General features: G+C 39.7%; 1 protein-coding gene across 1 annotated transcript; it reads left to right on the forward strand.

The window, feature by feature from the left end:
* The first annotated feature begins 280 nt into the window (after nucleotides 1-280).
* LOC135476174 (cell division cycle 5-like protein) lies at nucleotides 281-13903 on the forward strand. Its single transcript, XM_064756108.1, has 20 exons — nucleotides 281-409; nucleotides 1778-1881; nucleotides 2409-2570; nucleotides 3089-3213; nucleotides 3645-3741; nucleotides 4079-4129; nucleotides 4622-4698; nucleotides 5472-5575; nucleotides 6308-6387; nucleotides 6543-6618; nucleotides 6935-7099; nucleotides 7594-7774; nucleotides 8236-8381; nucleotides 8577-8757; nucleotides 9342-9466; nucleotides 10244-10444; nucleotides 10921-11118; nucleotides 11848-11931; nucleotides 12084-12212; nucleotides 12910-13903. Exons 1-20 carry the CDS (start codon nucleotides 365-367, stop codon nucleotides 13009-13011), a joined length of 2433 nt encoding a protein of 810 aa, XP_064612178.1. The 5' UTR covers nucleotides 281-364; the 3' UTR covers nucleotides 13012-13903.
* The last annotated feature ends 1751 nt before the right edge of the window (nucleotides 13904-15654 follow it).

A 15654-nucleotide genomic window follows, 5' to 3' on the forward strand; every position in this document is an offset into this window, starting at 1 on the left:
AGCATGTAGCATAGCCTCAACGATGCGTCTTCACTGGGTCTTAGCAAACCGAAACTACAGAATACCTGAGAGGTAAGCTTTGTCAACAGAACGAAGCACAAACCATGGCGATTGACAGCTGTCTGCTACCAACATATAAAACCAATTCTCGCCTATTATTGTTCTTTTTGCACCTTCTGATCTTTCAAACCACCTCACTGTTTACTCTTCCACAGCGCCATAGGACCACGTGGAAATTTGCTGACTGCAACGAGAAAACGCGAGACCTTTCACCATCGTACATATTGTGTTCGGATGGTAAATGCACGTTTTACGTGCCAGGATAATAGTACACCGTACGACCGACTAGCCACACATATCAAAGATGCCGCGAATCAACATTAAAGGAGGTGTTTGGAGGAACACTGAGGTATGTATCATAATGGCACTGTAATCTTTGTGTTTGTATCTTTTTCACGGTCTTATGTTAAAACTTTGTCTCCATAAGTTTGATAGATTACACAGTGCCCACTTTCCGTGACACAATAACTACATGCTTCACCAGCTGTTCATTGTTTACTGAGACTTTGAAATGTGAAATAATTTTTTCGTAATTACCGACAGTGACTCTAGTCGAGCGTGTGGAGTGTAGTTTTGAGCGAATTGGTCAATTTGATAATCATGTCTCGTGTTTCTTCTCTGCGATTACTCTGACGTTCGCTTTGGCAAAAGTTTGTCTCCAAACCAACGTTGTAGCGTGCTCCATTTAAAAAGCCGCTGCAGTTGCTGCGGCAGTTTCACACTGCGTTTGTGACAAGAAGTATCAGTAAAACTAGATTCCATGGCATTAAGTTTGCAGTCACATATGTTACCCACCATTTTGCCTGTTGAGTTACCACAAGCACAAGAACGACCAGTCATTCCCAATTTTATTTGGGACAGAGATTCATTGGTAGTTCGCAGAAAGACCCACCGTACTGCAGGCCTCGACATATTTGGCAAGGGCAGGTACTTGCATAACTGCATCAGGTTTTCAAATGAAGTGCGTTCTGATGTTGGGTTGTGGCACACTTCGTGGCACAAAGTGCCTTGTGGAATGGACCCACCATGTTTTTGAATTCAGTGATTAAATGTTGAGGCAGGTAAATATTAGAAATTGGTGAAACTAGACCTCATCATTTAACTTCTTGCATCATTTAATTTCTTGCATCTTTTAATTTCTTGCATTGATTAAAAGAGTACAGATCAATACTGGGCCCAGCTGTTCAAAACTGGCGTAAGGCTTAATACCAGATTTAACTTTAGGCGAAGTCTTCAATTCTGCGCTTAGCCTAAATAAAAATTGTGTAACATTATATCAAATATGAACTAAAACGGCTGCTGTTAGACTTTGGAGAACCGCATTTGGTTGCTGAGTTTGACTAAAAAATTAAATATAAAATATGACTTAATACCAGTATTAGCTAATACGCTTTAGAAGAACTGGGCCCTGCAATCTTAAAAACTCCATTTCCTACTCATAGTGATATAAAAATATAAACAATATTTACCCTTCTATGGTCGTGATATTGCAGAAAATGATTTAAATGGGGACCAACATATATATTTCCAGCTAAGCGATCTAATCTTAAGATGTTAACTTTTGAATTTCTTGTACAGAGTAACATACATGTACTATTGATGATGTAGTTTACACTGCTACTTTACCAATGATATAGATGAATGGTTCAGAAGACGCAGATTTCACAGCTGGAAGGTACATTGGGATTGTAATAACAAAAGCTGCATTCTTTTGCAGGATGAGATTCTCAAGGCAGCTGTGATGAAATATGGCAAAAATCAGTGGGCACGAATCGCTTCCCTTCTGCATAGGAAATCCTCCAAACAGTGCAAGGCCAGATGGTAGGATATTCAGTTTTAGCAGCATTTTAAGGTTCTACCATTATGTGTCTGAGTCTGATGCTAAATTTATTCATTTTCATTTATTTGGAGTCTTGAAGTAAAGCATTACTGAAGACCTCTAATCATGGTAACGCATACTAATGTATTGACACATTAAGAACATACTTTTATACAGGGGTGGGAGGTCTGCCAGCAACCTGTGGATGGCCGTGGGTTTCCCCTGGGCTCTGCCAGGTTTCCTCCAGTCATAATGCTGGCTGCTCTCATTGAAGTGAAATATTCTTGAGGATGCCATGAAACACCAATCAATCAAATATTTTTATACAATATGTGCACTTTGACATACACTCATGGTAAAAAGTGGAGAACAGTTACCCTAATTTATCTAATCTTGAAAGAGTGTATGGGAATTTAGGTTGGTCGACTTTACGTCATACACAGTTTATGTGTGGTGTTAAGTCTTTTGTAGAATGACTTGGAGAAATAAACATTGAAATTAAGCTTGATTGTGAATCACCCCTCTGCAGGTATGAATGGTTGGACCCAGGTATCAAGAAAACAGAGTGGAGTCGTGAGGAAGAAGAGAAGCTGCTCCACCTGGCCAAGCTGATGCCTACACAGTGGAGGACCATTGCTCCCATCATAGGCAGAACAGCTGCCCAGTGTCTGGAACATTACGAGTTCCTTCTGTAAGATATCTGCTGATTAATCTCGTGTCAAAAGGAAATAATTCTTCTTGGTTACCATGAATATATCATAATCCTTGTGGTGTGTGAATGCAATATCTGAAGTGATTGGGTTTGATTTTAGGGAACATCTCTTATGCACCTTATTCACAAAATAGACTTTCCTGGATTGATTTTATTTTGTGCTCTAACTCATTTTTTCATTCTTGTCGTACTCCAGTCCTGAATCGAACAATGCCTAGGAGTTTAAAATCAGTAATCTTGAAACCACTTGCTTTGTATAATAGGCATAGACCGATTACTGGTCAGTCCAGTGATAGTATCCAGTGAGACAGAACTATGAATAGGACGGCGTTGTGACCATCCTGCTATAGAAACAATGTTATAATATTATCCAAATAATGTTTAAAGTGGTTGATTAACCTTAATCAAACAGTCTTCTCAAACTTCATACTTAACTGATTATGGGTAAATTAAAATTATTTTGTGAAGTAATGTAACATAGAAATATATTTTTGCAGAGATAAAGCCCAAAACAGAGATCAAGACAATGAAGATGACCCCAGAAAACTTAAACCAGGAGAAATCGACCCCAATCCAGAAACCAAACCTGCTAAACCAGATCCAGTGGATATGGATGAAGATGGTGAGACTTGTTTCAAAACGCATTTATTGTCAAGTCCACTGAATGAGGTGGAGAATGTCATACATGTTCACAAAATTACTCCAAATTAGTTTGGTTCATTGTTTTGCCTTCAACATTGTTTATATATAATGTAAAATTAAGTAACCAAAATAAAGTGGCTGCTGGAGTATCACAAACAGATGTTCTCAGTATACCTAGGAGCACTCAATACTTTGTATAGCGTAGAGGCGAACCAGCACAAAATTAACATGGCTGAAAAATTATTAGCTAGACTTTTAGTTCGCCTGTATAAAGTGCAAAGTGTGGAAGTCATAGTATAATCCATGTGAAGATAGACATTTAAATCTTTTATGTATTGAGCCGAAGGTTTGGATAGAATTCCACCAGCTGGCAGTGTTGAAGTTTGCTGTTTAACCACTTATGTGCTACAGAGCTGGAGATGTTGTCAGAGGCTAGGGCAAGACTGGCTAATACACAGGGCAAAAAAGCAAAGAGAAAGGCCAGAGAAAAACAACTTGAAGAAGCCAGGTATGTAAACTGTAATTGAGTGTTGTCTTTTTTTTTTAAATGTTACTGGCTGAGTGGTTAGTGTGCACAATGGCTTAGTAACCTTCTTACCAAAGTGGTTACTGTGGGTTGAAGTCCAGGTGAAGCTGGCTTCCACTACGGTCCTACGTGGGAATGTCTTCCAGCAACCTGCAGATGATTGTGGGCCTCCTGAGCTCTGTTTCCTTCCACCATAATACTGACCACCGTCGTATAGGTGAAATAAAACACCAGTGACACTGAAATTAAATTTCAGCGATTTATTGGTTGCGATTTAGAGGCTTAATGGTTGATATGTTTTCTCTTCCTCGGTTTTCAGACGATTAGCAGCCTTGCAGAAGAGACGAGAATTGAGAGCTGCTGGCATAGAGTAAGTTTGATTGTACAGTCATGTGTCCTCTGCCACTCATTTGACCTTTTTGTAATTTGAAAGCGGGCCTTCGTCTAGAGGTTAAAGATGCTCGCCTTTCAGTAAGTGGAATGCATAAGGTGGAAGTTCTAACCTGGCGTCCGATACAGAATTTGTAGATCCGCCTCTTCTTGCTGTATGTTGACAACTTTTCAGTGACTATTTGGGCAGTCTAACGCTCACTGAAGACTACTTGACTTCCACCAGTATGGTGTGCTTACCTGAGAAACAACAGTCAAATAAATAAATTTTTGTAATTTTCATAGTGTATATTTATCCACCAGTAATTGACCTTTTACTAATATTTCCAATGAGAATTCTTTCTGATCAGTGCTAAGTGTTGTACTTCATGTGACTTGAATTCATCCAACATTTTCTACTGCCAGTGTTGGAGTATACTGTAATGATGTTTTAGTCATACAGAATTACTGATTTTTTTAATTGATTTTCCAGAATCAAGAAACAGCGTAAGAAAAAACGTGGAGTTGACTACAATGCTGAAATTCCTTTTGAAAAGAAACCTGCTTCAGGTGAGAGTCACATTTGTGTTATATAATAGCCTGATAGGCCAAAGTTTCATTCTTCCTACATACCACTGCACATGTATGTAGTCAAGATTTATCTTAACAATGTATATTCTGTGCTGATGGGTTCTAGGTATGTTGTGTATTGAAGGTTTAGAGAAGTCTAGTTGTTATCAAGAAGATTCAAGTTTCTTATCTATTCCTGTAAGGAATTTATAAGGAAGGCTGGGCTGATAGATGAGACCATAACATACATGTACTTCTTACATCATTGTATCAAGATTTGGGCAAGCGTTCTGAAATGAAAAGCAGTTATCACAAAACTATTTGACCAGAATTTGAAATCAGGGTTTGATGCGTGTTCTTGCCATTTTATTGTTAGTCACCTTAGTTATCATGTCAAGGCCTTGCTGACCAAGTGGTTATTGTGCTAATGTAGCTCAACAGTTGAGGAGCCTCTCACCAATGTGGTAGCTATAAGTTCAAGTCAAGCTCATGCTGTCGTCCGCTCCAGCCACAGGTGGGAAAACCTGCTAACTGGTGGTTGTGGGTTTCCCATGGGCTCTGTCAGCATTTTCCTACTGTAATGCTGGCTACCGTCATATATTTGAATCATTCTTGAATATGGCGTGAAACACAAAATCAAATAGTTATCAACCCCCTCATTTCTTTGATTTTAATTTCAATTTAAACACTAAAGAACAATGACAATAAAACCATTCTTTGAATTTCAAGTAGTCTGTGAGCAGGAGATAATGATGCTTACTATGTATTTTCAGGGTTCTATGATACATCTGAGGAGGTGTACAAACCACTGGAACCAAACTACAAGAGGTTACGACAACAACAACTGGATGGGGAAAGGAGACAGGACAAAGAAGAGGTGCGTTGTGGGTTGGGTTTCAGGCATTTTGTGATGAAGTGGGCAACTATGCCCAAAGACCATGCATCAATAAGTTTCTGATAGGACATAACCTTGTTCATGTTTGGTTTCAGGCATTGTGTGATGAAGTGGGTAACTATGCCCAAAGACCCATGCATCAGTAAGTTTCTGATAGGACATAACCTTGTTTATGTTTGGTTTCAGGCATTTTGTGATGAAGTGGGTAACTATGCCCAAAGACCCATGCATCAATAAGTTTCTGATAGGACATAACCTTGTTTATGTTTGGTTTCGGGCATTTTGTGATGACTTGGTAAACTATGCCCAAAGGCCCAAGCACATGTGAGTTAAATAGGGCATAACCTTGTTTATGTTTTAACAGTATACCTGGTCTTGGGATTCCCTCACATTCACTGTTCCTGGGAACTTGGTGACAGCTCATATGACCTTCTGCCAAGCACTTAATGAAGACCACTTGTCTTACATCAATATGCTGTTCATCAGCATACCGTTTTCCATCAGCATATCATTTCCATCAGCATACCGTTTCCACCATATAAGTGAAAAATTCTTGATTATGGCAATAAACAAAAGTAAAAAAAAAATATATAAATTTAAAAGTACGGAATAGGATTTTTTGTCTTTTTTTGTTTTTTTAGAAATTTTGTACATCCATGTCTCTGTTGGAAATCACTACTTATCTCACAACCATGTCTTGCTATAATCTTCCAGAGAGAGAGGAAAAAGGATAAACAAAGACAAAAAAAGAGGAAAGAAAATGACCTGCCTGGAGCTATCCAAGGCCAAACAAAGTAAGGATCTACCTGTATATATATGAATTGCCACTCTTGTTAAAGTTAAAAGTGGGTCTTCATTTTCTTGTTTTTCCATTTATTGCCTTTTGGTACATTTGTGAAATGTATGTAAATACATGTTACAATAGTTGTTAACCATTTACACCTTCCAGTTTCACAGAGCCTCAAAAGAAAAGATCAAAACTGGTTTTACCAGCTCCGCAGATATCTGACGCTGAGTTAGAAGAGGTGAGATATAATTTTACAGAATTTCACAATTTGGTGCTTACTATACCCTTTATCATTCAGTCATTTTATTGTAATTGTCATGTATCATTTACAGAGGAACAGAAGCACGTACATGTATGCAGTTTCTTGATTTGTTTCTCACTGGCAAGTGCAAATGCCTCCACGACTAAAATAAATTCAGATTGACGCCACAGTATTCTAAAAGCATGACAATTCAGTAGTAGTGTACTAAGTTGTTTCTTGCGTAATCTCACAATAAATGTTTCAATATTTATATTTTTATATATTTAGTTATGTGATATGTCTGGTGTTCCAGGTAGTGAAGGTGGGTCAGGCCAGTGAGTATGCCAGGCAGCAGGCTGAGGGGTCAGGAACTAAGGATGGAGTGTCTCAGGGTCTACTGTCAGACTACTCTGTCACTCCTAATGCTGCTAACCTACGTACACCCAGAACACCTGCCCAACAAGATACCATACTGCAGGTAAGTCTGTCAGATATAAACCCTGGCTACAGTGAAAGGTAAGACTGAGGGGTCACTAACTAAGGATGGGGTGTCTCAGGGTCTACTGTCAGACTGCTCCATCACCCCTTATGCTGCTCACCTATTTACTCAGATAGTTAAACCACTGAATCGCTACAACTGTCAGGCCATTGACCAACTCTCAATGCTTCGGCTACTGCAGGAAGTTTATCCAGTTCCAGACAGAAGTTTTATGGGTTACCCCATGGATTCTGGTGTCCTGCACCCATGGACCTGACCACTGTCATGATACAAGTGATGAATACAGTGCAGGGTTTAACACCAGTCAAATAAATAAATAATTTTTTTTTTAAAAAGTAAAATGTTGCATTTTTCATCACTTACATCTGTCCACCTGAATTTTTCTGAAGAGTGTACATCAGTATATCTGTGAACTAGTCAGTCATGTTTAATGAAGCGTTCATCTAATCACCATTCTGCTGTTGTTCTCTCAGGAAGCTCAGAACATCATGGCCCTGACTAATGTGGACACACCTCTGAAAGGAGGCCTGAACACCCCACTACACAACAGTGACTTCTCCAGTATCACACCTAGACACCAACCCTCGCAGACCCCCAACACAGTGCTAGGTACACCCTTCAGAACTCCTGGGGGATCCTCGGGTGAAGGAGATGGTAAGTGCTGCAGAATCCTTTAAAGGCTGCTTGAACAGTTATCCTGATAAACAACTGTCACCAGCTTGAGCTGACCAATCAGCGAACAGTTCTTAAGAGAAGCACTATATGATTGGTTAGTCAAAGTGTAGTTTCCACATAATTTATGCTCTATACATGCATATTTAACACTTGTGAATATAAAAGAGCTGGTGTAAGCACAATTACCTGTGTTAATCAGAATTAAAGTTTTAACATAGTTCTGACCACCTGGCAGGCTCTGATCATAAGGGCCTGATTTATGGGCTGTGTATGAAAGTTAGTTCAAATTTAAAACCCTGGATTTGTCACTGTCACTGTGTCATATTATAAAGCAGTAAGACATGTGACAGGATTGCATTTCAATTAGAATGCCTCTATACATTATGGTTTAATATCATTGTCGTGTGATAATTTGTTTTGTAAACTGTCTATATTATCAGGTATGACCCCACGTGGTGGTCTGACCCCAGCCCAGGCTATGGCCCCAAGTGCAATGGGTCCAGGCCGTACACCCAGTGTCAGGGATAACCTCAACATCAATGCTGACCAGGACTTTGAGGCTATGCACATGGACAAGTATTATCAGGTACAGCAGTGATAGATAGAAAATAGATGGCTAGTAAATACATATGTTTGTATTCAACATTGAATATCTGACTGAAGTGAAAAATTATTGAGTATGGCGATTAATAAAAATCAATTAGTCAGTCAGTTTATAATCAGAAACAAGTAGTTAGCAGTGTGTGCAAGTAAATAACAGTAGGTTATTATTGTTCCCCAGAGAGACATGAAGGAGCAGCTGCGGCAGGGCCTGGCAGGGTTACCTGCCCCTAAGAATGACTATGAGATCGTGTTACCTGAGGACGAGAATCAGGACATGGAGGAAAATATGGAGCAGGAGGAGTTTTTGGAGGATCAGGCTGATATAGACGACAGGGCCGAATCAGATAGGGCAGCAAAACGTGAGCCTCGGGCCTAAGACATGGGTTTTCTACATTCTCCTGCTTTTGCTATCCATGGGGCATTGGTGACAATAAAGCAGTGGGCGACGCTCATATCACCTGTTTACAGTCTAACATTAGCTAAGACCAATTGTCTTCCACCAATATGATGTTCATATCTGTACATCCCATGTTGTTTTTATTTTGTAATCAGTAATGTGCCAGAGGTCATTATTTTCCTCTGAGGACTGACAAAAGCTGAGTTTCTTTCACCCATAAACTTACCGCCTTTGTGTAAGTGAAAAATTCCTGAATATGGCTTTAAACAACAATGAAACAAATAAATAAAACAAAAGTGCACGTCCCAGGGTTCCTCCACAGTTTGTTGTCTGTGGAAGTTTAAGTGAGGAAACAGAGATGTACACGTTCATTGGCTGACTTGGCCAGCCCTTGATAAGAAATGTAATATTGTTTGTTTTTGTGTTTTTCATATTTCTGCATTTTCGTGGCTTGTTTAAGTTGTGTATTTGACAGAGGTATGGTATGCTTTTGGACTATATCTTATTATTGTCTTGACATATCGTATGTTTACTTCTTGTCCCTAGGCCTAAAGGAGTTGAAGCTGAGATCCCAGCCTGTTCAGAGAGATCTGCCTAGGCCCCTGGATGTTAACATGGCTAACTTGAGACCCCTTAATTCTGGAGACGCCCCCCTTACAGAGCTGCAGAGGGTGAGTGCTGCTTCAGTAACATTTGTCCTAACAGATGGGTCATTCAGATGACTTTGTCCTATTTGCAGAGCATTGAAAATGGTCAAGTGATAAGAAATTAACACCCAGATATTTTTAAATAAATATGTTGTGTTGTCCCCTTTCCTTTTACCATAACGCTGACCGCTGTTGTGTAAGTGAAATATTGTATCACATATAAGTACCAGTGAGATACATAAATCAAAGGCCATACTGTTTGTGCTGAGCTCCGAAAAGTACAGCAAGTTTCCAGCACTGATTCTGTGCTTCTGTTGAAATAGAAATACATGGAAACTTTGGCATGAGTTTGTAACACTTAACTGAATACATTTATTGTCCACCAAAGACTTAAAAATGATACCTGTTTTTGTATAATGTAACTGAGTGTGACATCTTTCACATGATGCTTCATTGGCATCAGCTCACATGGACTCACCCTGCCACAAGAAGACACAGTTTATGTACAAACACCTAATAACGCCTCGTCATCATCATGACAGAAATATTCCAAACTCTGGATTAAAACCCCAAGCCTACATACATGCATTCATGCAAGTGTATCCATCAGGTGCAATTTTTCATGTGTAATACATGTTGTCATGCCTTTCATTGCCATAACTGTGTTACACTAACAATGTGTTACATAACTTTGTTACACTAACAGTGTGTTACATAACTGTGCTACACTTCATTGAATACACATACTATCCCTCTACAAACCTAGACGAGTCAGTGAGAATGTGATGCTGGTTTCTGCAGGCTGAGGAGTTGATAAAACGTGAGATGATCGTGATGCAGAGGTATGACTCGGTGTACAGCCCGACCCTGGCTCAGATGGGCATTGCCCCTGGCAGTAAGAAGTCCCAGCCTAGTCAGAAGACGGTCATCAACCAGGCGCAGCACCTGGCTTACTTGGAGCAGCACCCCTATGAAAAGTTCACAGAGGACGATCTCAAAGAGGTAAGCAAGGTATCAAACATTTACCGTGATGAATTGTTTAAAGACTACTTTCCATCACAGCACAAACCTTTGTTTTTTCTGGTGGCATTTTACATTTTGGTTACATAACTGCTGGCTTCATAATGATTCATTTATTTGATTGATGTCTTACGCCGTACTCTTCATAATAAATTATCATGCAGAAAGGCTAGTCTCATTTATATGCTCTAATTTCTCCACCCCTAAGCTTTAAGCTAAACTCAAGTGAAAATATGAGCAAAACAAATATTTATAGTTTGGAACCTAAAATCCCATTCAAGGTATTCATTTTGCCTGATTCTGAGAGTTTTGTTCAACTTAGAATGGTGTGTTGAGATTTGTTCGAAAGGTAGGATGATGGAAAAGTGTTATAACAATAAAAGGCACTTTTGGGGTGGGGGGGGGGGGACCTTTGCTGTGAACCCAGCACTGGTATCTGTTGTTGCTGCTGTCTGCAGGCTGATGAACTGTTGCGTGAGGAGATGGAAGTTGTGAAGCGAGGCATGGCTCATGGGGACCTGACCCTGGAGAATTACTCACAGGTCTGGCAAGAGTGCTACTCCCAGGTCCTCTACCTCCCCTCCCAGAATCGTTACACCCGTGCTAACCTTGCCAGCAAGAAGGATAGGATAGAGTCCCTTGAGAAGAGACTGGAGGTGAGTAATGTCAGTGTACTTAAAAGAACTTAAAAGAAAACTGTAGCGTGCAACCATGCACATTGAAACAAAAAAAAAAGCAAGAAAAGTAGAGATGAAGTAATTTTGTCAGATAAGTATACTGTATAGGGAAATTTGTTTTGGTTGTCAAATCAAATTTTGATCTGAAATGTTTTCTTGGATCATTCAGGTTTCCCATGAAAGCATTTTTCAGGCTTGGTTTCAATTCAAAGTCTAGTGCTCAGTTTGAATGCTCTAAATCTGAGTTTTTACAACAAAACGCTGGAACCCAAAAGTATATATATAATTATGTATTTAGTATACTGTATTATGATGTGGAGAAAGGTCAAGTAACTATACATTCCTGTATAAGAAAGTATGAGGTGCGGATCACCGAGGAATGTACAGTTACAAGGTCTTTCTGCTACTTAAACGTTTGCATTAGTGTTACATAATAAATGATTTCCGTGTTAAGCAGTGGGAGGGAGTGGGGATGATAGCACATGGGCTATGTTTTAGTTCCAGTTCTTTATGTATGGTGACATGGCCAAAATATGCTCGGCTAGGCAATTCAGATCTGCCAGAGGAATTTGGAAAAGTACGGCTGCTGTACTTTCCTGAGGGAGAAATGACAGTTTCTGAATAGAGTTTCGTCACCACAAGCGTTTAATATGTTAGATATCTGTATGTGTGTGTGTGCTTCAATTTGGCTTTCTTTTTCATTCACAGACCAACAGAACATTTATGACCAAAGATGCCAAGCAGGCTGCTAAACTTGAAAAGAAGCTAAAAATTTTACTGGGTGGTTATCAAGTAAGTAGATAATGTCAAGAAATATTTAGTTTTGTCTATTTAGTCTTTAAATAAGTCAGCTGAGTTGCAGATTTTGAAATGTTTTGGATGTAAGGAGGTGCTGATATTAGTAGTGTTCTTCAGTAAATAATGTGCTGTGTTTCATTGGACAGTCGAGGGCATCTGGGCTGGCCAAACAGTTACATGACCTGTATGAACAGATCGAACAGACGTTTGTAGAGCAGAAGACTTTTGAGAACCTGAGGCAGCATGAGATAGGAGCTATTCCCAAGAGAATGGAGGTGAGAGAAACTCCAGGCCTTTCCTGTTTGGTTACGTGAATGAAGCACCTGGTATCATCTGTGAACCTCGGTGCTTATTTGTGTCCAGCAAGGACCTTACAGGGATACAGAATCAATTCTGATCCGCTGATGTGAGAGATAGGCAAGTCCAGGCTATGCCTAGACTCAGCTGAATTTTAGGAATGGCAGATTTATTTAAGTGTGACCAAGGCTGGAGGGTTTAACCCAGGAAACGCTGTCCCTACTGTCAGCCAATCAGCGTCGGTTCTGTATCCCTTTTACCAGGCACAAGATGTTTCCACCTTTCCATACCCACCATCATAAGACCTGATCACTGTGAATCTTTCAAATTTGACTACTATGAATTGGTGTCCATAAACTTGATCATAGTAAAAGCTGTGAATGCTCTTTTTTTTTTTCGATTACTGCGAAATCTGTCAATATAACTGCCCTGTAGAAGTCCTTTGCCGTGATTATACTGTTGGACTTGAATACTGTGACTGCTGTATCAGACTTGGTTACTGCAAAAGCTGTCTCGGGTAAGACGACTGAATGCTGTGTTGATAACAGGAGAATCGTGTTTAACTGTTTTATGTTCTTACAGTTAATAAATTAGAATTTAGTTAAATGTGGACCGTGGAGAACTCTTTATCATTAGGAAATTGGTTATTAACCTTTCCTTTCCTTCTTTCCACAGTCGCTGACAGAAGATGTGCAAAGACAGACAGACAGAGAACGAGAGTTACAGAAGAAGTTTGCTGAACTACAGCATAAGAAGGACCAGCTGAAAGAACACTAGTATTAAATGAAACAATTTTTTTGTCTTCTCTTTGTAGATCACATTGTTGTTGATGACAAGCCCCAAAAAAAAGTCATTCATGAATCACAATTCTCTGTTGTGATGTTCTGCTTAGTGCTTTGCCACAGACTAGAAAAGCTCGGACTTCCTGTCATGCTGATATGTTCGGTCTTGTCAGTGGTGTTTCTACTTCCTTGGATAATCGTGACTTTTTCACCTGAAGCATGTATTGTGGAAGTTGACAGTAAATTCTGCCATTTTCAACTGATTGGGAAACATAAACAACATACACAATTTCATGTCTGAAGGGATGGCATTTTTTTTTTCAATGTAAGTGTGGTGTGTTTATGAATTTCACTGGTTGTTATAAACCAGATCTTTCTCAGCAGTCAGCAATATGCGTGGCATAAGACAGAGCCAGTGACCACCTCATGCAGAACCCTTTTTCCCAGATTTAGGTTCCTCATTGTTAAATTGACTGTTTCATGTAAATACAGAAATCAGCAGAATTTATCAATAAAAATCAAACATTTGTGGAAGACAACTCGTCAAGCCATCATTTCTTTTATCGGGTTTTCACCCACAACTGGAAATACAGATCCACTTTTCCCAGTGCCGTGTTCTGTGCTCTGATTTGTCTAGCAGATATTTATACCAAACTTCTGACTTGATGAGCTGATGGTGGGAGATTGTGAATTGTTCTTTGACTACATACATGTGGGTGAAGTTAAGAAGTACCTATCGCCATGAACAGCTTTCATGATCTGTGTCAGTAGGCAGGCCTGCATTGAATACTTCGTAGATGTATCATGTAAGTCATACTGATAACGCAGAGTACTGTTTTGTGTGGACGTCTGATTCATATATTTTAAATAAACCTCGAAAAACTGAACATTTCGCCTTGGTCTTAATTTGTATGTATTTAGTGTTGTTAGTTTCTTCAGTGAATGCATCTATTCAGCGATTTCAGCTTGGACCTTAAAGCCCAAATTTTTAAGTGATTCAACGTAAAGATATAGCGAATGCTCGCTTCGGTGTTTGTATTCAAATTCCAGTGAAAGACTACTTGCGTTCTCTGGGATTTCAGATGGAAAAATTAAAGAACTTTTCCATTGATAAAGTGAACAGTTGTCATGTGATGAAGTATAATGACGTAATATGAGCGACAGGATAATTGTACATTTTTTCCTGTTTTCCACTTCAGAATGTATTGCCTTAGGTATTCTTGTGGACGCATGGCCACATTCAAACACTTTTCTGTTAAAACTGGATGCCTTAAAACCATGCCAAATGACATGCACCCACCCACGTCTTGTTTCACCAGAGACGTTTCTGTAAAGAAATTCCAGGCCTGTTTAGTCGACCCTCTTGGAGAAGTTTGAAATCACTGAAATCTTTGTTTACCACGAAGACATATCGTTTTACATACTTAAAGCAACGATTTCCACCTGACTTCTTACAAAAGAATGCGGTTAATAACCTGGCTGAGTTTTTTTTTTCATTGCTAAATACAATTACTATCTTGTCAAGCGACAGTTAGGCCCTTGACTAATGAGGTGTTTGAACCCAGCTCTCGCTGTTCGAGAGGTTTGCTAGGTATATGACCAAGCTGGGCGGTTTACTCCGGTTTTCCTCCGCCCCAAAAGCTGACTAAAAACCAAAGTGAAATATTCTTGAGCATGGCGTTAAACGCGAATCAGCCTGGGAGCAGGATGTGCTGGATTGGTTAGAGGCGCTTGCCTGTCAGTCGGGGTTCAAATCCGGCTCAGGAATTTGTGGATTACCCACCTTTCGCCTGTGTTTAGGCCTTGGTGAGAGTAAGTGCTTGACAATGTCTGTTTCCATTTGCGCGGTCCAACATTAGTTGAAGACCTCCACTTCCTCCACTGTGGCTTGCGTATCTGTACCTCAGCATAGGTGGTGAAAAATCGCAAATATCTGGCCAAAGGGTGTGGGCGCATCGGTTTCCTCCAGTACAGTTCTAGGGCTAGCCCTAGACTTCTGCTAGGTTTCTTTCAGCCATTAAACTAATGGCTAAACCAGTCGTATGACAGTAAAATCTTAAGTATTGCATTAAGTAGCAATCAAATAGACATGTCAATAAGTAGGTCTATAGATGTCTATTATTGAAGGTCTTTAATTGAAAGCCTTTGGTGTGAGCACCTTTCCAACATTGATACTAGTATTCTGGCAATATATTCACTTTCCCACACGTTACCTGTTCCATACGTACTGGTACATCATCTGTTTTAGCTAAATTGTTTTGAGTCGCACAGAGCTGTGGAAAGACGGTCCTGTTGTTCTTGATCTTGTTGCTTTGGGTGTTCTTCTTGATCTTGTTCGTGTATTTTGTCCTTCTGGAACATGTAAGCGCCAGCAGCGACATTCCCCAGTCTGGATTATTAGAACAGAACTGTCAGTTAAAAGAGACTGATGTACTTGCAATAGGCGCCTTTGATTTTGACCACGTCGCGGTAATTTTTTTTCTTGCTGCATGATTTATGACAGTTTCTTATCTGGATGATACTCATCAGTGTAACAAATTTTATGTCATGCATAAAATTACAGCCTTCATCATAAATATGCCATCAATTTTGAGATAATCTTGAATGTGGATGAGGATTTATGGCTTGCTACAGCTTA

Source organism: Liolophura sinensis, chromosome 1, assembly GCF_032854445.1.
Source record: "Liolophura sinensis isolate JHLJ2023 chromosome 1, CUHK_Ljap_v2, whole genome shotgun sequence".
Taxonomy (NCBI): Eukaryota; Metazoa; Mollusca; class Polyplacophora; order Chitonida; family Chitonidae; genus Liolophura; species Liolophura sinensis.